Source organism: Phyllostomus discolor, chromosome 1 (assembly GCF_004126475.2).
Source record: "Phyllostomus discolor isolate MPI-MPIP mPhyDis1 chromosome 1, mPhyDis1.pri.v3, whole genome shotgun sequence".
NCBI lineage: Eukaryota > Metazoa > Chordata > Mammalia > Chiroptera > Phyllostomidae > Phyllostomus > Phyllostomus discolor.
Genome location: NC_040903.2, coordinates 52,694,466 through 52,719,169, shown reverse-complemented (window position 1 = coordinate 52,719,169; position 24,704 = coordinate 52,694,466). Strand labels below are relative to the sequence as shown.

General features: G+C 37.4%; 1 protein-coding gene across 1 annotated transcript in view; it reads right to left on the bottom strand.

The window, feature by feature from the left end:
• Window positions 1–3,164: 3,164 nt before the first annotated feature.
• Window positions 3,165–24,704, bottom strand: part of LOC114491899 (ankyrin repeat domain-containing protein 26-like) — a 131,878-nt gene continuing 110,338 nt past the window's right edge. The window contains exons 18-22 of the mRNA XM_036033291.1: window positions 21,870–21,898; window positions 21,704–21,776; window positions 18,055–18,128; window positions 4,595–5,551; window positions 3,165–3,395 (exon numbers count right to left, since the gene is read on the bottom strand). Coding sequence (XP_035889184.1) covers window positions 3,192–3,395; window positions 4,595–5,551; window positions 18,055–18,128; window positions 21,704–21,776; window positions 21,870–21,898 — 1,337 coding nt within the window. The 3' untranslated portion in view covers window positions 3,165–3,191. The remainder of the gene's footprint in view (window positions 3,396–4,594; window positions 5,552–18,054; window positions 18,129–21,703; window positions 21,777–21,869; window positions 21,899–24,704) is intronic.

Genomic DNA, 24,704 nt, shown 5'->3' with positions numbered 1-24,704 from the left:
GTATTGATGTGGTATAAAGTAATTTAATCCTAACAATAGTTAAGCTAAAATATTTTCAATTTACTCATATACAAAGATAAGGCCATCATATCAAATAATATAACCAACCCATAGACAAATTTATACTTAGAAAGACAAGATTATGTCTCATGGAAAAAAATTAAAGCAGTGTAAAATTCAGGGCTAAATGGTTCTGTACAGATGAGTGCTGGAAAGAGTGAGGTCAAGGAGAGTTAGAGCAGTCAGAGAAGGCTTCATGAAGAAGGGAGGTTGGGAGCCAGGTCCAAAGGGATGTGGGATTAGGCAAGAGGAATAAAACCTGAAAAGACAGAATGGACAGCATGAGTAAAGGCCGAGAAATGCTGAAATCAGCTCAATTAAATCCAATGGCAGGGAGATAAAAACATAGGTTCATACAATGACCTGTGCACTCACGTTCACAGCAGTTATTAACAGCCAGGAAGTGAAAACGACACAAAGTTCCATCACCTGATGAATGGATAGTTGGCTTAGCCACACAATGAAGTATTGTTCCACAATACAAAGAAATAAAATATTGATGTGCTTATAATATGGTTGAACCTTGAAAATGTGATATTAAGTGGAAGAAGCCAGTCACAAATACTGTGGTTCTATGTATGTGAACTATGCAGAACAGGCAAATCTATAGAGACAGAAAGTGCACTGGTTGTGCCTGGTGGCAGGGGAGATGCGAAGCTGGGAATGACAGCTACAGGATGTGGAGTTTGTTTTTGGAGTGATGAAAATGGTCTATAGTTGAGTGAGGTGACAGATGCATAACTAAATATGTCAAAATATACCGAAAGAACAATTAAAATGGGCAAATTATATCAATACAATTAAAAAAAAAAACAATGGTGGATCTAAATTTAATTTTCTTGTCAAGTTCTGGCCCAGATGGAGGAGTAGGTAGAAACCTTTCCCTTCCTCGTACAACCAAAAGGAGGATAATGACCAATCTAAAATCAATAAACAACCAAAAGTGCCCCAAAATCAAACTGCATGGTACTCCAACAACCAAGGAATTAGGAAAAATCAACCAGAACAACCAGACTGGTAAGGCAGACCACATATACAGACTCAACCAAAGCAAGGTGGCTGGGGGGCGGGGTGGACTGCCCAGCTCAGCAGAGCTGCATTGGAGGGACTGACTTAAGGGGGAAACTGAGACTCAGAGCTGACTGTGGGCTAAGGCTGGGGTTGCTGCAGTGGGAAATACTTCCAGTCTGACACGAGAGTCTATTGGAAAGTGCACTGGAGACCAGTAGGCAAGCTGCATTGTTCCCTTTCTGGCCCCTCCCCCATAGGCAGTGCACCTAAGGGGGTTGCTTTGCCTGGGTGAATACCTAAGGCCCAGCTCCTTACAACTTATCAGCTGCGCCAAGACAAAGAAATATGGCCCAAATGAAAGGACACAGCACAACCTCAGAACTAAGTGATGAGGAGATTACCAACTTAGCTAATGGAGCCGTGGTAATCAAAATGCTCACAGAACTGATTGAGCTTGGTCAAAAAATGAAAGAACAAATGAAATATACCCAAAAGGAAATAAAGCAAAATATTCAGGGAACAAACAGTGACAAGAAGGAAACCAGGATTCAAAGTAACAATTTGGAACAAAAGGAAGAAATAAATATCCAACTGGGTCAGAATAAAGAAACAAGAATCAAAAAAAAAAATGAAGAGAGACTGAGGATTCTCTGGGGACAACCTGAAATGTTCCAATATCCCAATTATAGGGGTGCCAGAAGGAGAAGGACAACAGCAAGAAATTGAAAACTTATTTGAACAAATAATGAAGGAAAACGCTCCCAGTCAGGCAAAGGAAATAGACTTCCAGGAAGTCCAGGAAACCCAGAGAGTCCCAAAGAAGTTGGACCCAAAGAGGAACACACCAAGGCACATTATTATTAAGTTACCCAAGATTAAAGATAAAGAGAGAATATAAAAAGAAGCAAGAGGAAAGGAGAGAGTTATCTACAAAAAATTTCCCTTTAGACTATCAGCTGATTTCTCAAAAGAAACCTTGCAGGCAAAAAGGGGCTGGAAAGAAGTATTTGAAGTCATGAAAGGCAAGGACCTACATCCAAGATTACTCTATCCAGCAAAGCATTCATTTAGAATGGAAGGGGAGATAAAGTGCTTCCTAGATAAGGTTAAGTTAAAGGAATTCATCATCACCAAGCCATTATTATATGAAACGTTAAAGGGATTTATCTAAGAATAAGAATGTCAAAAATATGAACAGTAAAATGACAAGAAACTTACAACTATCAACAAATAAATCTAAAATAAAAGAAAAATAAAGAAAACAAAAACTAAGCAAACAACTAGAACAGGAACAGACTCAGAGAAATGAACATCACACAGAGGGATTTCAGTGGGGAGTGGGAAGGGAGGGATGTGGGGGAAGGTACAGGGAAGAAGAAGCATAATTAGTAGGCATAAAATAGATGTGGAGAGATAACAAATGGTGTAGGAAACAGAGGACTCAAAGAACTTAAATGCACAAACCATGGACTTGAACTAAATGGTGGGGGAGGGAAGCTGGAGGGCTGAGAGGCAGGGCAGAGGGAGGATAAAGGGGGAAAATTGTGAAAACTGTAATAGCATAATCGACAAAAATAAATAAATAAATTTAATTTTCTTAATTCTCTGTTGTGGATGTGCATGCTACAATGATCTGAATTATTTCCATGCTTTTGCAATGTTTCAAAGTGAGAGAAAATGAAGGAAATGCCTACTTCAACTGGTTTGTATAATGGTGTCTCCACACAAGTCATTATAAAATCTATGAAATAAATCCAGATTCCATATCCATTCACAAAAGTGAAGATAGGAAATAAAACAACTTTCTGGAACATTCCATTAAACATTATCTTCAGATTTTATCTGTCTGCCTTATCATGATAATGGAGATATCACTAAAAATGTTGTTTAGTAGAAAAAAAAGTGTCTTGATTCCTATGAAGAATAAGGCATAATTCTCAACTTTCCTAAGGGTAAATATTATAAGTATTATAAGAAAAAACATAAGTACAAATGGCAGAATAAGAGCCAGGGTTTTAGAAATAAGTGTACTACAAAGATAATAAAATTATAATAAATTAATTACAATAAAAATAAAAAGAAAGCTGCCCATGAAAATTAGTATCCTAAAACATTTTATATTATTTAATCAGCTGTAGATTCACTGAAGAAGTATTAAATTTCATACATACCTGACTTGTGCTTTGATCTAATTTCTTCTTTATATCCAGTGCTTCATCTTCTAAATTAATATGAGAATCTAATGTAGTCTGCAGTGAAGCCTCTGACACAGATTGATTTTTCAGGGTGCCAGTCAGTTCTTGGTGAAGTTGTCTCACAGTTGCCTAGTAAGATATTTCTGTTACTGATGTTATAAATCACACTATATTAACTTATGTTAATAATATATAACTTCACATACAGAGTGGAGCAAAAGAAGGTTTACAGTAGTGAACATGCACAACAAAGTTTATTCTTGTATTATTATTTATTAATTACTGTATCGTTTTCCATATAAACAACTGTAAACCTGCTTTTGCCCTACTCTGTATATACTTAGTTAGAGTCATATATTATTAACATAATATACAACTGGAAAAACATCACCACATACATCAATTCACTTTATTTTCTTCATATGGACACATTCGTTTTTACTAGGTAATCTGGCCTTGACCTCCCTCCCTGCTACACACAAATCCTGCCACCACCCCTCACTAGTCTGAATTGGAGAGTCAATGCCAAATTAATAAATCACAGAGAACTACCATTCTCTCTGTACCATGCAAACTTATCTCCATATGATAGTAATTGGGTCTTGAAATGAGAAATATGAGCAAATTATTTGTAGAAATATTCAAAGAAAATTGTAAATAACAGTGGAAAGATTAAATCAAGTATAATTTTGCTGAAACTCATCACATTTGTGTCAAATTATGATTTAATAAAAAGTAGATGTCTTTAAAGAGTTGAAAGATCACAGGATTATATTACTCAAGACTGAAATATTCCCTAGTTTAATTCAATTCAAATTGACATGAATAAAAATAACATTATACCAAATAAAATGTATAAGAAGCCATTGAAGGAAAAGTACTGTGAGATACAGAGTCTACACTTCAGTTCATCTGGGAAATCTGAGATTAACTGTCAAGATAATACATTTAATTGAAATTTAATGGAATGCTCATTTTAGGTATGAGCATTTCCATTTATCTGCTTCATAATGGTATTAAAATGTGGTGACTGATAGATTAAAATTAATATTTTATCATGACTAGATTATTAATATCAATCTATATCTATTAACAATCTGTCATTTAATCTCTTAAAATTTCATAGGCAACACAATGTCTTTACTCAAAACTAAACACCTCTCAGGCCTAATTTTCCTTTGTAGGATACAATGTCTGCTTTTAAGCTGATAGAGCAGACACAATAATAATCTCTATATTTTTAATATTCAACTAGATTCAACATTTAGCTGTCATCAAATATTTTCCTATAGGAAATTTGAAAAATATTTATCTTTTTTGATACTTACATCTTTTTCTGCTTTACTGTTTTCACATTCATGCATTATTTCTTTTAAATGATTACATACATTGATTAATTCTGTATTTCTTTCATTCACTATAACAGCTTGTTTTTCAGTTTCCTCTTGAAATATTTGTATGATATCCTGAAATGGATCTAGAATGTTACTTACTGTATTATCTTTACTGTTATTGTTATTACTGTTATCATCTAGCTGCTGTCGAAGCAACACATTTTCGCTCTGCAGTTGAGATAGCCTCTCCTCTAAGGAGCCCTGTTTTTCAGTGTATTTATTCACTTTATCTTGTTCTGTTTGAAACATGTGTTCAGTTTTCTTCTTTTGACACTGTATTTCTCTTAGATCTCTCTGTACCCCTTCTAAAACCAAAGTCCTTTCTCTGAGAGCACCTCTTGTGTGCTGAAGCTCAGTTTCTAGGCTATGGAGTTTACTTTCAGCTTCAGAAAGTTGTTGAGAAAGCATGTCATTTCTATCTTCTAGGTCAGACATATCACAACTCATTTTGTCCCGTAAACGAAACCATTTATCTCTTGCTCTCTGGAAATCATGTTGCAGGTCTCTTTTTGATGTCTCACTTTGCTCATGATCCTGTATAGCAGTAGCCAGTCTTGACCGGTATGATTCAACTTCTGTTTCCAGTCTTTCTTTGTCTTTTTTTTCAGTTTCTAGTTGAGACTTTAGTATTATATTCTCAGCTGTCAGAACTTGAAGCTGCCCATTAGATTGGGATATTGTTTTTGTAAGTGTTTTCTCATTCATTTTTATTGTCTTTTGAAGAACATCATTATTTGCTTTGACAATAACAATGTCCTCAAAATATTTTTTTTCCATTTCCTGCTTCTGATTTTGTAGTGTGTCTATTTCTAGTCTTAGTCTGGCAGTTTTAGCCTTCAACATGTGGTTTTCATGCAACAGACTTTTTCCTTTTCCATAACTATCAGAAACCTAAGTAAAATAGAGGAGATGTGTAACTAACACTCATTGAAATGACATATCATGGCATCCTCTGAAATTAAAGAATAACCTATATGTTTATATAATGAGAAGGTTGCAATAACTGGATATCCCACTGGAAGAACAGAGTTGGAGGCAAACCTCCAAATTTGTACAAGTATAAATTCCTCAAAGTTCAAAACTTAATATAAAGTGATAAATCCATGAAGTTAAGGAGAAATTATAAGAGGAATTTAAAAAAGTCTCTGAATTAAAAAGGTCTTTCTCTGAATTACCATAAACCCAGAAGGCATAAAATAACACATTAATAAATGTAATGTCTACACTTAAAAATTGAATGTACAGCCTGAACACACAGCTCCCCCACAATAAGAGAATTAACTCTTCTTTTTTTCTGAGAATATTCCACAGATATTCTACTTTTATGGTATTTTTATAGTATGTTTTTGGTTTCATAACATTAAAAAAAGGAGTCATAAGCTTATGAGCAGAACCTTAAAAACACTGTTAAGATGTGGTAGCCTTTTTAACTACAAGGATCTTATCTTCCATGAAAAACTCAAATATTACTTTAAATAACTAAATTTGTCAAAGAGCAAAGACACAATATAGAGAAATAAAAATCTTTTTAAAGATTTTTAAAATTTATTTATTTGTAGACAGAGGGGAAGGGAGGGAGAAAGGGAAAGAGAGAAACATCAGTGTGTGGTTGCCTCTCATGTGTCCCCTACTGGGGACCTTGCCTGAAACCCAGGCATGTGCCCTGATTAGGAATTGAACCTGTGACCCTTTGGTTCACAGTCCAGTGCTCAATCCATTGAGCCACACCAGCCAGGGCAAGAATAAATTTTTTTTTTAGAAAGGTGCATTTTTCTTTTTTATTTTAAGATTTTATTTATTTATTTTTAGAGAGGGAAGGGAGGGAGAAAGAGAGAGAGAGAAACATCAATGTGCGGTTGCTGGGGGCCATGGCCTGGAACCCAGGCATGTGCCCTGACTGGGAATCGAACCTGTGACACTTTGGTTCACAGCCTGCACTCAATCCACTGAGCTACTCCAGCCAGGGCCAATAAAAAATTTTTTTAAAGACATTTGACTACTTCCATTATGATCTCAAGGCAATTTAGCCTCTATGTTAATGTTTCAAAAGGACAAAGTTAATATTTATGTAATGGATAAGCTGAATTTACCTTCCATTTCTTCATTTAAAATACATAAACATTCTTCCATTCAAGATGGTGGTGTAGGTGAATGTGGCTCACCTCCTCACAAAATTACACATCAAAATTACAACTAACTTACAGGAAAAGCATTATTCAGAACCACTAGAAACAGAGCTGAATAGAAGTTTTGTGACTACAGAATTAAAGAAGAAACCACAAGGTAACTGATAGGAGGGGTGGAGTTGTGGAATGGGCTGGTCCCACACCCACCTGTGGCAGATAAAAATAGGGATTGTTATCTTGGGAGCAAGGCATCCCAGCCTCACACCAGGTTCCCCAGCCCAGGGTTCCAGTGCCTAGAAAATAAGTCCCCTAACTTCTGGCTGTAATTACCAGAGGGGAGTGAGGCTGTGGGAGACAAACTGCTAGAGTCCCAGGCAGTTCCTGTAAAAGGTCCCACACACAGACTTACTGAGCTCACTCCCTCAGAGCTCCACCTCAGGAGCAGCAGACTGAAAGGCACCAGAGACATATGGGGAGGAACTGAAGTGTTCCAACAAAGTGGGCAGGTGGGTGCCATATATGAGACTCCATCAACCTGTCTCACACTGTTTGCCCAACCCCGGTGATTCCCTGAGGCTCTGTCCCACGCAACTTCTGGGCCCACCCAAGCTGTTTCCAGTGGCTTTTCCATACAAATGGCTTGTCTTGGGCTCATGCTTCAGATTTTCCTAAGTTCTCACAAACGAGTAGCATTTGGCCTCAGCATGCCCCATGCCTATTACTAAGTGGTATAAAGCCCAGCACTAGCAGCAGCTAGCCTTGGTTCACAGCTTGGAATCACATGAGCCCCTCTAAACCCAGCATAAATAGCGAATAATTGTAGACCACTTTGTAGCTTATGCTGGGTGGCCCCAGTCAGAAAATAGGCTGTTGGTTGCTTCACCTTGGCTTGCATCTCCTGGGAGGGCCCAGAGACTGCACACCTAGTGGACAGCTACAGACCACATCAGAGCACCACCATGCAACCACCTCCACAAGCAACACACTCAAAGGGTGGACTCAGAGGGCACCAGAGCACAGAAGACGTAAGTGCTCCTCTGTGGAGTGGACTTCTGCACATCTGATCATCCACAGTGGTCAGAGGTTGGTGTTCAGTGTCTGTGCAGCTGATGGGCCTGGGCAAATCCCTCCCGTTGACTTGCCAATAGGAATCAAGGCTCAACTATACGAGAAGGGTGCACACAGTCCACACAGTGGGCACAACTTGAGTACCCAGTTTGGGTGACAGGGGAGCTGTGCCATAGGACCCTACAGGATACCCACTACATTAGGTCACTCTTCCAAGCTAGGGAACCTTAGCAGCTCTACCTAATATACAGAAATAAATGCAGGGAGGCTGCCAAAACGAGGAGACAAAGAGCCATGTCCCAAATGAAACAGCAGAACAAAACTCCAGAAAAGAACTAAACAAAATAGAGACCAGCAATCTACTAGATGCAGAGTTCAAAACATTGGTTATAAGAATGCTCAGTGAACTTAGTGAGAACTTCAACAGCATAAAAAAGGACATAAAAAAACCATGAAAAATAACCAGACAGAAATGAAGGCTACAGTAATTGAAATGAAGAACAATTTACAGGATATCAAGAGCATAGTGAATGAAGCCAAGAACCAAATCAGTGATTTGGAATATAAGGAAGCCAAAAAAAAAAAAAATCAGAAAAACAGGAGAAAAAAAATAAAAAACCATAAGGATAGTATAAGGAGCCTCTAGGACAACTTCAAGCATACCAATATTCATACCATGGGGTTGTCAGAAGGAGAAGAGAGAGAGCAACCAGTTGGAAACCTATTTGAAAAAATAATGACAGAAAACTTCCCTAACTTGGTGAAAGAAATAGACATACAAGTCCAGGAAACACAGAGTCTCAAACATGATGAATGCAAAAAGGCCCACACCAAGACATATAAAAAAATTGCCAAATGTTAAGACAAAAAGAGAATCTTAAAACCAGCAAGAGAAAAGCAATTAGTTAATTACAAGGGAACTCCTGTAAAACTGTCAGCTGATTTCTCAAAAAAAGCTTTGCAGGCTAGAAGAGACTGGCAAGAAATAGTCAAAGTGATGAAATCAAGGACCTACAGCAAAAATTATGCTATCTAGAAAATCTCTCATTTAAAATCAAATGACAGATAAAGAGCTTCCCAGAAAAGAATAACCTAAAGGAGCTCATCACCATCAAACAAATATGAAATATTAAAGAGCCTTCTTTAAGAAGAAGATTGAAAATATGAACAATAAAGTGGTAATAAATACATATTTATCAATAATTGGGTCTAAAAAACAAAATAAATGAACAAGCAGAACAGGAACAGAATCATAGATACAGAGAACATTTTGACGGTTGCTGGATGGGAGGGAAATCAGGTGATGAGTGAAAAGGTGAAAGGACTAAGAAGTACAAATTGGTTGTTACAGAATAGTCATGAGGATGTAAAATACAGCATAGGGAATATAGTAACCAAAGAATATACATGCATGACCCATGGACGTGGACAAGAGTGGGGATTGTCTCAAGGAATGGGAAGGAGGGGCTGGGTGGAGGGGGACAAAGGGAGAAAAATTGGGACAACTGTAATGGCACAAACAATAAAATATATTTAAAATAAAAGGAGAAAACATAAACATAGCATTTACTAGATGCCAAGAACTGCAATACATTAATAATTTTAATTATATATATCACAGTTATATTTTGACTGATAGTATTTTTAGATGATTTAAAACCAAATAATATAGAATAAATCAAAGGGACATTATAAATATTGATGAAACACTTTAAAAATATAATATTTCTGCCCTGGCTGGTGTGGCCTAGCAGGTGCAGCACTGGACTTTGAATCAAAGGGTCACTTGGTTTGATTCCCAGTCAGGGCACATGCCTGGGTTGCGGGCCAGGTCCCCAGTTGGGGGCACTCAAGAGCCAACCACACATTGGTGTTTCTCTCCCTCTTTCTCCCTCCCTTCTCCTTTCTAAAAATAAATAAATAAATAAAATCTTTTAAAATCACTAAAACAGACTGCAAATTAATTTCTTTCTGGAATTCCAAGATGGCTACAGAGAAGGGAGAAGCTGCACCCACTTGCTTCCAGCCCCTACCCAGATTTACAGCTAAATTACAATCAACTGAACAACCAACTGAAAGCTAGCTGAACTGAAATATTATAACCAAGGATTACAGAAGAAGCTACATAGAGACTGCTTAGAAGGGCAGAGACACAGAATGGGGTAGCTCCTATACTCAGGGGCAGTGGCAGCTGAGAAGCTGAAGGGATATTGTGCTGCAAACCTCCCTCTAGGAGCACGGGGTAGAAACCCCACACAGGAATCCCCAACCCAGAGAAAGAGATGAAAAGAGCAGCCTGCATAGCATCTGGCAGTGAAAACCAGTGGGGATTGAGTCTGCCTGGGAGACTCAGACCTCCCAGGGAAGAGCACTCTTACTGTTATAGCACTGGTTTGGGGTATTCAGTCTGGACTCTGACTGCTGGTGAGGCCACACTGCTGTACTGGGGCCTATGGAAGAGTCTTCTGGCTACACCCAGATACAGCAGTGACTTTAAGGGGCTGTCTTTATTCTGGCGAGGCTTTTGCTCAAGACCTGGACAGTGACTAAACTGTATGGCATGGTAAAGAGGGCTGGTCTCTCTCACCTTCAGTAAACAGCCAAATCCCCACTGCTGACCTGTTGAGTCACTCAGCCTGCCTTGTCCTGACTCAGGCAGCATGAGAAGCCACACAGAACTGGGACTTTTGACCCTGTTCTGCTAGGTTTGGTGGCACAGGGAAGCCACGTGGAGCCAGGACATTTGGCCCAGTCCTGCTGAGAATTGTGTGGAGTTATTGAAGTGCCACCTATGGCCGCATCCTGCTTGACTTGGCAGCATGGGGAACCAGAATGCCATGCAGAGCTGGGAGTTTTGGACTGTGTCTCCCTAGGAGGCTTCCATCCAGGCTAAGTGCTGAGCTACTTGGCTATGTTGCAGGGAGGCAAATCCTAGTTCCCCTGTGAGTTCAGCTCATACTACCTCAGGAAAGAGAAGTGCCCACTCCCTTCCTAGAGGCTTGTGGCCACCACCCCCTATAAGAGACTGTTTGGATCACCCCTACCAAGTCCAAGGTACCCCCACTGGGTGAAGTTCCATAGCGGGAAGGGAGAGCATTTCGTAGCTAGCATATTCAAAGTATGAGACCCTTGGAGGCTATTGTCTGGAACCAGGATGAAGTGCTTAGTGCCCTCCTGTGAGCTGGGTCAGTATTATCCCCTACAGCAGTCTCTCTCTTTTATGTTTCTGAGCCTAGCACTGCTGAGCTTGCTCCTGCAAAGGGGATGAATGGAGGCACCCGATCTGAATCTCCACTGAGTCCCTATTCAGGCAACTGGAGTTGGAAATTCTGGCAGAGACTGAGAATTGGCTTTGAAGCAGGGGCCACTTTTCTCTCATTGAGTGCCTCACTACAAGACCTCCAAGTAGGGGACAAGTAAGCCCTGTTGTCTTAACTCTAGTTGCCCCACCTTATTGAGCTCTCACTCTGTAGAAGGGGCTGTGCATTGCAGCTAGCCTGAGCTGATCCTACACTCTTTCTTCAGGAGGCTCTGGAGGAAGACCATGCAACCTCAGGGGGAGGCAAAGTAGCTGACAGGAGGAGGCAAACTTCAGGGAGCCTCAGTCATTTTACAGAAATCCCTCCAGCTATAAGCTGGAGGAAGCCAACCCTTTCACACAGATTGGCCCTTCCCATGCATACTCAGATCTAGCAGAAGGAGGCATAAACAATGAACACTGCTTTAGCTACAGGCAAGTAGCTCCAAACCAGTTTTACACAACGTCTGACAGTGACATGTACTTTAACCCCGACCAAGTAGACACAGAACCAACAAAACCAGAGGTGGGCTTCAGACGAAGCCAGAGCTCAATCCAACTAGCACAGCCAAAGTTGGCTTCCGGCAGGCACCAGATTCTGCTGGGAGCAACCCCACCTTGGGGGGAAGCCCCTGCACAGCACCTCATACATAATGATTTGAGGTTTACCCTTACAGTCTCCTAGGCTAAAGGGTTAACTTACCTCAAGAAGGGCCAACAGCATTCAAGACTCAGCTACAATAGGGAGTGCACATAACCCACAGGAACCATCCCTGGATCACAGAACTCAGGTGACCTGGAACATTGTGCCACTGAGCCCAATAAGACAATTTAATCATAAAATCATCATAATAAGTTTGGGAGTCAGAGCAGATCTGCCTAATGCACAAGGACACACACAAAAAATGGAGAGACAAAAATGCTCCAAACAAATGAACAAGAGAAAACCCAAGGAAAAAAAATTAAATAAATTACATGAAATGGAAGCAACCAAAATACTAGGTGTAGAGTTTAAAACAATGGTTATAAGGATGCTCAAGGATCTTAGGGGAACAATGGATGATATCAGTTTAAACCAAGAGATAGTAAGCATTAAAAAGGACATAAAAACCATAAACAAGAACCAATCAGAAATCAAGAATACAATAGCTGAAGTGAAGAGTACACTAGAAGGAATCAACAGCAGGTTAGATGAAGCAGAGGATCGAATCAGTGAATTAGAGAACAAGATAATAGTAAGCACCCAAGCAAAACATCAGAAAGAAAGGAGAATTTAAAAATATGAGGAGTCTCTAAATAACCTCTGGGATAAAATGAAGTGCAAAAACATCCACACCATGGGGGTGCCAGAAGGAGAAGAGAGTGAGTAAGAGACAGAGGACCTGTTTGAAGAAATAATGGCATTAAACTTCCCTTATCTGATGAAGGAAAAAGTCACACAAGTTCAGGAAGCAAGACAGTCCCAATAAAAATGAACTCAAATACACCCACATCAAGATACATCATAATTGAAATGGCAAATGTTAAAGACAGAGAAAATCTTTATTTCAGCAAGAGAGAGGCAGTTTGTTACCTACAAGGGAATTCCCATAAGGTAGTCAGCTGATGTTTTCAACAGAAACACTTCAGGCCCAAACAGATTGGTATGAAGTATTCAAAATGACGAAAATCGATGACCTGCAACCAAGACTACTCTATCTAGCAAGGCTATCATTTAGCATTGAAGACAAAACAAAGAGTTTCCCAGGCCAAAAAATGAAAAGGCTAAAAGAGTTCATGACCAGCAAACTAGTATAGCAAGAAATGCTAAAGGGACTGCTTTAAGAAGAAGAGATAGAAGGAGAAGAACATAGATATAAAGAAAAAAGTGCCAATAAATAAATATCTATCTCAATAATAACTTTAAATGTAAATGGATTAAATGCTCCAATCAAAAGACTTAGAGTAGCTTAATATAAGACAACATGGCTCATATATATATTGTCAACAAGAGACCCACTTTGGAACAAGATACACACAAGCTGAAAGTGAATATTTTTTTCAAAATATTCCATGAAAATGGAGACCAAAAAAAAAGCTGAGGTGGTGATACTTATATTTGACAAAAATAGACTTCAGAACAAAGGCTATAACAAGAAACAAAGAAGATCACTATATAATACTAAAGGGATAGACCCAACAAGAGTATATATGCCTTGAAAATATATATGCACCAATATAGGAGCATCTTAATATATAAGAACATTTTGGTGGACTTTAAGGAAGTGATCGACAGCAATACAGTTATTGTAGGAGATTTTAACAACCCACTCTCATCAATGGACAGATCTACCAGACAAAAAAAATCAACAGGGAAACAGCAACCTTAAATGATACACTAGATCAGATCCATTTAATTGATAGCTTTATAATATTTCAGCCCAAAGCAGTAGAATACACGTTCTCAAGTACACATGGCACATTGTCAGAGACAGACCACATGTTAGGACACAAAATCATCTTAAATCAAGAAGACTGAAATTATATCAAGCATCTTCTCAGATCACAAAAGCATGAAACTAGAAATCAACTACAATAAAAAAACTCAAGACATTCAAACACATGGAAGCTACAGTATGTTGTCAAACAATGAATGGGTTAGCAATGAGATGGAGGAAGAAATAAAAAAAATTACCTGGAAATAAGTTTAAATGAACATACAACTGCCCAAAATATATGGGTCACAGCAAAAGCAGTTCAAGGAGAAAAGTTCCTATCATTATAGGGCTACCTCAAAAATCAAGAAAAATCTTGAAAAAAAAAAATCTAACCTTATACCCATACCTAAATGAACTACAAAAATTAATGAACAAAAAAGCCCAGAATTAGTTGAAGGAAGAAAATAATAAACATCAGAGCTGAAACAAATGACACTGTAAAAAAACTATAACAAAAGATCAATAAAACCAAGAGTTAGTTCTTTAAAAACATAAACAAGATTGACAATCCTTTAACCAGACTCATCAAGGAAAAAAAAGAGAGAAGACCTAAATAAATAAAATCAGAAACAGAAGAGAAAAAGTAACAAATGACATCATGGAAATACAAAGAATTGTAAGAAAAACTATGAAAAACCATATACCAAGATATTGGAACACATGGATGAAATGGATAAATTTCTAGAAACATACAATTTTCCAAAATTAAATCAGCAAAAATCAGAAAATCTGAATAGAGTGATGAAAACCAACAAAATTGAAGCAGTAGTCAAAAAACTCCCAGCAAACAATATCCTGGACTGGATGGCTTCCCAAGCAAATTTTACCAAACACCCAAAGAACTAACACCTACCTTTCTCAAACTATTCCAAAAAATGCAGAGGAGGGAATACTTGCAAGCTCTTTTGTGAGGCCAGCAATATAGTCATTTGAAAACCAGATAAAGGCACTACAAAGAAAGAAAATTATAAGGCAATATTTCTAATGAACATAGATGCTAAAGTTCTTAATAAAATATTAGCAAATTGGACGTAGCAATATAAGAAAGATCATACATCATGTATGATGTATGAAAGAAATGTAATGTAAGAAAGATCATACATCATGATCAAAGGGGATTTATTGCCAGGATGCAAAGTTGGTACAATACTTGCAAATCCATAAACGTGATACATCACATAAATAAAATGAGAGATAAAAGTCTCATGGTCACATAATGGATGCAGAAAAAGCCTTTGATAAAATCCAACACCCATTTATGATAAACACTTGTAGCAAAGTGGGAATAGAGGGATCATAGCTCAATATAATAAAGGTCAAATATGAAAAATCCATAGCCAACATCATACTCAATGGGCAGAAACATAAAATCAGAAACAAGACAGGGATGTCTGCTCTCGCCACTCTTATTCAACATAGTACTGGAAGTCCTAGCCATATTAATTAGAAAAGAAGAAGGAATTAAATTCATCCAAATTAGAAAGGAGGAAGTAAAACTGTCATTATTTGCAGATGACATCATATTGTACATATAAAACACTAAAGACTCCACCACAAAAATACTACAATGATTTGGCAAATTAGCAGGATACAAAATTAATATTCAGAAATCTGTGACATTTTTATATACCGATAATGGACTATTGGAAAGAGAAACTAAGAATACAACTCTGTTTACTATTGCAATAAAAATAAAGGTACCTAGGTATAAACTTAACCAAACAGGTAAAAGGTGTATACTTGGAAAACTATAGGACATTAAAGAAATAAACTGAGAAAGATAAAAATAAGTGGAAGCATATACTGTGTTCATAGACAAGAAGAGTTACCATCATTAAAATGTCCTTCCTACCCAAAGCAATCTACAGATTCAACACAATTCCTGTTAAAAAACCAATGGCATATTTTATAAAACTAGAGCAAATATTCCAAAAAATTTATATGAAACAAAAAACCCCAATATTGCTGAAGCTTAATATAGCTGAAGCTTAATATAGCTTCAGCAATATTAAGAAAAATGAAGTTGGAAGTTTCATAATACATAATATTAAACTATACTACAAGGTCATTGTAATTAAACCAGCTTGTTACTGGCAGAAGAATGTGAACATATATCAGTGGAATAAAACAGAGGCCCAGAAATCAACCCACACCTTCATGGTCAATTAGTATTTGACAATGGAGGCAAGAGTTACAGTGGAGTAAAGACAGTTTCTTCAATAGACGGTACTGGGAAAATTAGACAGTTACATGGGGAAAATTAAACGACCACCAACTCACATCACACACAAGAATAAACTAAAAATTCATAAAAGACTTAAATGTAAGTTGCAAAACCATAGAAGTCCTAGAAGAAAATATAGGCAATAAAATCTCAGACATGTCATGTAACAATAATTTTGTCCATATATTTCCTAGAGCAAGGGAAACAAAGGAAACATCAGCAAGTTGGACTACATCAAGCTAAAAAGCATCTGCACAGCAAAATAAACTATCAACAGAATGAAAGGAAAACCTATTGGATGAGAGAACATATTCACTAATAATACATCTGATAAGGGGTTTACCCAAAATTTATAAATAACTCATCCTACTCAACACCAAGAAAATAAATAATCCAATTATTTGGATTATAAAAAAAAATGAGCAGAGGATCTGAACAGACAATTCTCCAAAGAAAACATATAGTTGGACAATAGATATATGAAAAGATGCTTAATGTCACTAATTATCAGAGAAATACAAATTAAAATCACAATCACATGCCATCTCTCACCTACTATAATGGTTATCATCAATAAATCCACAAATGACAAGTGCTGGTGAGAATCTGAAAAAAGGGAATGTTTGTGCACTCTTGGTGACAATGCAGATTGGTGAAGTCACTGTGAAAAACAGTATGAAGTGTCCTCAAATATATATAAAAATGGATAGGCCTCATGACCTGTGATTCTACTCTTGGGTATATATCTGAAGAAAGCCAAAACATTCTTTTGAAGAATATATATACACCCCTATGTTCACTGCAGTGTTATTTACAATAGCCAAGCTATGGAAGCAACCCAAGTGCCCCTCAATAAATGAATGACTGAAAAAGCGGTGGTACATACATACAATGAAATACTACTCATCCATTTAAAAAAGTGACATCTTACCATTTGCAATAGCAGTGATGGATCTAGAGGGTATTATGTTAAGTGAAATAATTCAGAGAAAAACAAATACCTATGATTTCACTTTTATGTGAAACTTAATGAACAAAATAAACACACAAGCACAAGAAAAACAAACTCATAGATACAGAGAACAGACTGATGGTTGGCAGAAGGGAGAGGGTTGGGAGACTGGGTGAAAAAGGTAAAGAAATTAAAATGTATTCATTGGTAGTTACAAAATAGTCATGGGGATGCTAAGTACAGCATATGGAATATAGTCAATAATATTGTAATAATTATGTATGTGGCCAGGTGGGTACTGGAAATATTCAGGGAAATACTTTATAAAGTATATGGCAATCTAACCACTCTGCTGTACACCTGAAACCAATACAAAATAATAATGAATGTAAACTGCCATTTAAAATAAAATTAAAAAGTAAAGTTTTTTTTAAAAGAATAGTAATTGGAAAATAGGCAAACCTTACATTATTATGGGCCAAAATTGTTAATATCAATCAAAAAGAAAAGTGAATTCCTAAATTTAAATTCACATAATATACTATGATTGTGTATACATTGATGTAGTTATCTGGTTCATTCAATTCTAATTTATGCTAATATTCACCTATGAGAGTGGACAAAAATTTAATATTTACTGATTTTCTACACTGAAATAAAATAAATTAGAAAGTTATTGTTTGTACCCTAACAGCAAAAGGTTCAATTTGGGAAGATGTGATACTCTTAATTGGCAGTTGAAATGATTTTATGACCTCTTTCTTTCCCTCTATGTAGACCCTGAATTCAATTACATTGAGATCACAAGGCAGCATTAAGCTTTAACCTTGGCATTAGTGAGTATTGATACGACACCGCAAATTTTGAACCACTGACCATGATTACTCTTTTCACATGACTCCAACTCAATGGCCATCATTGTTATATTGTTCATAATTTTAACTGTTTAATGCTATGATTTGGTATTTGATGCTACCTTCTTTATGATGTAAGGAAGTTATTAAAATGAAAGAAGCAAACAATATTTGGGATTTTTCCTCAATTACAAGGATAAAGTTTAGCTATAAGTTACTACAGATTCTAATAATAATTAAGTCTCATAACTAAATTTTATAAAAATTAAGTCTTCAGTAATAATCTATTGACTCTAAAAGCCTACCTTGAAAGGTAATGTTACTTAGACTACAATACATTGTTCAAACATAGAAAACGATATTATACTAGAAATTTAAATTTAAATTTTATATACCTGTGGGTGGTTATTTTTACTTCCATCAAGCCTTTCTTCCTCTTCTTCTGATGCCACTTCTAAGTCTAGTTTTGCTGACAAATATATATATTAGTTAAAAGGAACTACTTAAAATAGTTAAAAGCTATAATCTTTATAAAATGGAAAATACATTTTATCAATTGGGAGGTTAAATTAAGCTTAATCTTTAGCTGAATATTTACTTCTTTAAGAGATACTTCTAATTATTGAAAACTTCAACAAAGCATTTAAGAAATATTATGTGTCACAAAGTTCAAGGAACAGAAACATCTCAAATTTTCATTCACATATCCATTCACCCAACACTAATGAATAAAGCAATAAGAAACAAAACAAGGTGGTGCCCGGCTGTGTAGGCCATTGGGATGGGTGGAGAGCTCCTCCTATGGCCCTCCTGGAGACTTGGATCCAGCTCAGTTTTGCAGAGCACCGATATCCATAGCTGTAGCATGACTTCATTTGAAGAAATCCACAGACCATTAATGAACAAAAATGTGAGTCATTTTGTATTGTGGCATTCAAATCCTAGCACTATGGGAAAGAGATTTGGAGAACAAAGAGGATTTTTTTTTTTAGAAAGAAAAACAATCAGATTTGGTAGGATGGTGGCAGAACAGGAGAACATACTATGCACAGTCTCCCAGAACCAGACTGGAAATGAAATTAAAGAGGAGAACAATCAACCAAGTTAGACTGAAGGCTACCAGAAAAAGAGACTTTTAACTAAGGATAGCCAAAAAACCACCCCAGACCAGTAGGAAAAGCAGGGGCATCTTAAAGGGGCTGGCCCTGCACACACCAGCAGTGGGCTGAGGCAGCAGGGTGCCTGTGGGAGCTTTTCCCTCAGAGGAGTGAAGCCAGGACCACAGACCAGGCCCCCAAGCACAGAGAACCAGTGTCTATATCAGTCCACCATGTGGCATTCAGCAGCGAAAGGCCACAGGGGCTCTCTCTGGTGGGGAGAGATGAAAACTGCTGGAGATAAACCCACCACCTGTTTTTTTTTTTTCCTTAAAAGGGCAAAGCACAGGTTTTGTGCTTGCAGCTAGCCACCTTGGGGCCCAGGGAAGGGAAGTGGCATAGACTGGACTCACGTGATTGTGTGTGGACTGGGAGGAACTAGGGAGAGAACTGGGGGAGTAGCTGTTGGATTTTCAGGGCCAGGATATACCTGGGCTACACAGCATTTTTCTTGAGAAAAGCTGCCCCCTTCCAGTGTAAAATCAATTACCTTACCCTGTGGGATACCACTCCTCCCACCCTCTGCGCCACCATCTGGAATTGTGCTCACCAGACCCTCTGAAATCCTGTTCTCTATGCCCTGTACCTTTTCTTGTTCTTTTTTTCAGTTTTCATCAGTCTTGGAGTTTTCTTTTGTTTGGGTTATTTTTTTCTTTTCTACTATCCTGCATCTCAACCCTTTGAGAAGACAACAACATAAACAGACCCCAGTATCAGAGACTGGCTGTAGGGCACAGCCAATCCACATACTTTCCTGGTAAACAGACTAATGCTTCACCCTCATGGGAGAGACACAGACACTGACCAGATATCCAGCAGACCCAAAATCTGGGCTGTGAGAGCCTACTAGCTGCCCTGCTCTGCTGAGTACCTGGAAATACTCCTGGACAGATTCAGATTAGTATCTTGGGAAGGGGAACACAGCCACCATCTTCCCTGGAGTCTGAATGGCACCTACCATGGAAGATCCAGGAATCACAGCCCCTGGTTTCCGCCAGAAGCCATACTACAAATAGTTGGCTCTGTGACTAAATTATGATGGACAGTAGGCTAGCAGGCAGGGGCATATACTATGGTGACTTAGGATATTTGCTGACACACACCTGGTAAGCCAGCTTTGCAGAGCAGCTTGACCCACTCTGGGAACAACCATGACTAGAGGAATCAGCCAAAAACTGTAGATTGTACTTTGCTACAATAGGACATACTACTAAGACAGGGAGTCAAAGCAGCTCTACCCAATACATAGAAACAAACACAGAGAGGATGCTGGAAGAATGAGGCAAAGAAATATGACCCAAGTAGAAGAACAGAACAAAACTCCAGGAAAATATCTAAACAAAAGGGAGATAAGCAATCTATCAAATACAGAGTTCAAAACACTGGTTATAAGGATGCTCAAAGAATGTATTGTGTACTTCAACACTATAAAAATGACCAAAGCAGAAAGGAAGTTTACACTAAGTGAAAAAAAAAATTTCCACTGAACGAACATTGGAGAGCATGAAGCTGAGAAACAAATCAATGATTTGGAACATGCAGAAGAAAAAAAAAAAAACTACCAAACACAACAGCAAGAATAAAAAAGGAATAAAAAAAAAGATAGGCTAAGGAGAATCTGGAAAAACTTCAACCCACAAACATCAAAATCACAGGGTGCCAGAAGAAGAAAAAGAAAAGCAAGAAATTGAAAACTTCTTTGAAAACATAATGAAAGAAAACTTCTCCAATTTGATGAAGGGAATACACATACAAGTCAAGGAAGTACACAGAGCTCCAATCAAAAACAACCCAAAGAGGATCACACCAAGATGCCTCATGATTAAAATGTCAAAGGTTAACGATACAGAAGAATCTTAAAAACAGCAAGAGAAAACAATAGAGTTTCCTACAAAGGAGATCCCATGAGAATGTTATCTGATTTCTGAAAAGAAACTTTGCACACCAGAAGGGAATGGGAAGAAGTACTGAAAGTAATGGAAAGCAAGGACCTACAACCTAGATTATTCTATCCAGCAAAGCCATCATTTTGAAAGGAAGATAAACTGCCTCACAGACTACACAAAGATAGAGAATGATCAAGCCATTATTGTATGAAATGCTAAAGGGACTTATATAAGAAAAAGAGGTTCAAAACTATGAACATTAAAGTGGCAATTAATTCACAACTATCAACAAGGGAAACAAAAAACGAACTAAACAAAGAAGCAGAACAGAAACAGAACCATAGTTATAGAGATCATTTGGAGGGTTATCAGTTGGTAGGAGGAAGGGGAAGTGTAGGAGGAAGGTGCAGGAATTAAAAAGTACAAATTGGTAGGTATGGAACAGACATGGAAATGTTATGAAAAGTATAGGAAGTGAAGTAGCTGAAGAACTTATATTCAGAACCCACAGATATGAACTAAGAGGACAATGGCTGAAGGGAATGGGGTAGGTGGGGTTGAGGGGAGCAAAGGAAAAAAATTGGAACAATTGTAATAGCATAATCAATAAAATACATTTCAAAAAACATAACATATTAGCAACATTAGTTTTATCCTAGGTAAAAGTCAAAATTCAAAAAGGCATTTTAAAACAGTAGAAAATTTTTAGAGTATAAAAATTAATTTCTAGGAATCCCTAATAAGTGTAGGGATTCTAAACTAGAAACTTTATGGTAACAAAACAATATTAAAAACATCTTATTTAGAGTTTACATTTTAGAAATCTTGCTTTTTCTCCTGTAAATATCAAACATGGATCCCCAAAATGGCATCTACATTACTTATATCAAAACCTACCATTAAACTTCCAAAAGAAAGAAAATAGGAATAAGAAGACTATGAACATGTCAAATATTTTCATGTATACCTTTCCAGAGTTAAATTTCTAGTACAAAATATACCTGATCTGGATGTTTGCACAGAATTTTCTCTGACTGATTTTTTGGGAACAGGATCTTTCACCTCAGAGGCACACTGAATAAGGTTTCAAAGAAAATGATTAATAAATAATATACATTTCAAATAATTTGTTCTTAATAACAAAATATAAAACATAAAAGTTATTACCTTTAATAAAACATATGCTTCAGGAGAATCTAAAAAGCAAAGGGACATATCCTCAATTATATGAAAATATGAAAGGCAACTATACATTCATGCAGGGATAGTATGGAGTTGAATCCTCATGCCTGGTTCTGGAAATGATTACATTAGGTGTTAGCTGTCCCTTTTTTTCTTTTCAAGGGGTGGGTGGATAAGAAGATCAACTAAACAGAAACAGAATACACTACAAATACTGAAGGAACAAACAAGAACAGAGGTTTAACAAAACAGCAATTGAGATGTGAAGAATATAATTATGTTTCTAAAGATTCTAACTAAAAGAGCAATGTGTGCATATACTGAATAGATCTTCATGCCTGATGGGAGAAAAGTGACCTTCAATCAGAGAAACAAGTTGTGACCCTGACAGAATAAATATGAAAGAGAATGCAACAGCATATCCTTCAAGATAACATCAGAATAATTTATACCTTATGAGACAAGTATTTTTCATGTTCATCAATGTGTTCTGTCATTTGAGAAGTACACAATTGTGAGAACAGGGCACTTTAATACATAATTCATTAATCAACACAGAAAGTGTTATGACTTCATCAGCTGGGATATACACTTATAGAATAATAGTTAATAGAAATATTCAATTTATCTCATATCAACACAGCTACAGGTATGCTTACATTTCTTCTGTCCTCTACTTTAGCCCTCTTAGTGCCTTGATCTACTCAAGGAAGAAGGTACATAAAACTGTTCTAACACCTATAGCCAACGTCATACTCAACCAGCAAAAACTAAAAGCTTTCCCACTAAGATCAAGAATAAGACAAAGATGTCCACTTTCACAACTTCTATTCAACATAGTATTGGAAGTCCTAGCTACAGTCATCAGACAAAGAAAGAAGTAAAAGGTATCCATATTGAAAAGCTAGAAGTAAAACTGTCATTCTTTGCAGATGACACGATAGTGTACCTCGATAATCCTATAGACTCCATCAAAAAACTACTCAACTCAATAAGTGAACTTGACAGAACAGTGGGATAAAAAGTCAATATTCAGAAATAAAAGGCATTTTTGTACACCAGTAATGAAATAACAGAAATACAAATCAGGAAAAAATCTTGTTACTTTGATAAAGTAACAAGAAAAATAAAGTACCTAGGAAAAATCTTAACCAAGGAGATAAAAGACCTATATTCTGAACACTACACAACAAGAGAAAGAAATTATGGAAGGCACAAATAAATGGAACTATACACCAAGTTCATAGATTGGAAAAATTAACATCATCAAAATGTCCACACTATCCAAAGCAATTTGTAGATTCAACGCAATCCCTGTTAAAATACCAATGACATATTTCACAAAGAACAAAGGGTGTATTTCACAGATACAGAATAAACATTTCAAAAATTTATATGAAACCATAAATGACCCTGCATACCTGCAAAAATTTTGAGAAAGAAGAAGAAAGTAGGAGGAACACAATACCTGACATCAAATTATATTACAAGGCCACGGTAATCAAAACAGCCTGGTACAGACATAAGAACTATTGACCAATGGAACAGAACAGAGAGTCTAGAAATAAACCCAAGTATCTATGGTGAATTATTATTTAACAAAGGGGGCACTAGCATAAAATGGAGTAAAAACAGCCTCTTCAACAAATGGTGTTGGGAGAGCTGGACAGCCACGTGAAAAAAAAATGATAATTGATTACCAACTTACACCACAAACAAAAATAAATTCAAGGTGGATGAAAGACTTAAATATAAGTTGTGACACCATAAAAGTCTTCAGGAGAACATAGACAGGGAAATCTCAGATATTGAACACAACAATATTCCCACCAATATGTCCCCTAGAGTAAGGGACATAAAGGGAAGAAAAAACAAATGGGATCTCATCAAAGTTAAAAGCTTCTGCATTCCTAAAGAAAACAGCATTAAAATGAAAAGAAAACCAATCATATGGGAAAATATATTTGCCAATGATACCTCGGACAAGGGGTTGATCTCCAAAATAAATAAAAAACTCACATGACTCCACATCAGGAAGACAAAAAGTCCAATTAAAACATGGGCAAAGGACTTGAACAGACACATCTCCAAGGACAACATAGAGGGCTTAGAGACATATGAAAGAATGCTCAGCAAAATGAGCCATCAGAGAGATGCAAATTAAAACCACCATAGGATACCACTTCACACTGGGCAGAATGGCTATCAAAAAAGCATCAACAAAGAGCAAGCGCTGCCGAGGTGGTGGGGAAAAGGGAACCCTAGTGCAGTGTGGGTGCGAATGCCAACTGGCGAAGCCACCCTGGAGAGCAGCATGCAATTGCCTCAAGAAGGTTAAAGTGAAATTGCCATTTGACAGAGCAGTTGCACTGCTGGGATTTTACCCTAAGAAACCGCCAACGCTAGTTCTAAAGAAGCTTTGCACCCTAATTTTCCTAGCAGTGCAATTGACCGCAGGCAAGTACTGGAAGCGGCCTCGGTGTCCATCAGTACATGAGTGGATCAATAGACTGCGGTACCTTTACACAAGAAAAGTACCTCCGCGCACAAAGACAGAAGGAGCTCCTACCCTTCATGAAAACACGGATGGAGGCAGAGAGCAAGGATGTGAGTGAAGCAAGCCAGGCGGTGGGAGACAAATACCACGTGATCTCGCCTCTAAGGGGATTCCAATTACAAAAAGCACACAAGCAAGCAAAATGAAACCAGAGCCACTGAATTAGGAACAAAATGACAGTTGCCGGACGGGACGGGGGAGGGACTAAACATGGGAAAGGAGGGAAAGCCTGGTGAAAGAACACGTGCGCAGGAGCTCTGGAC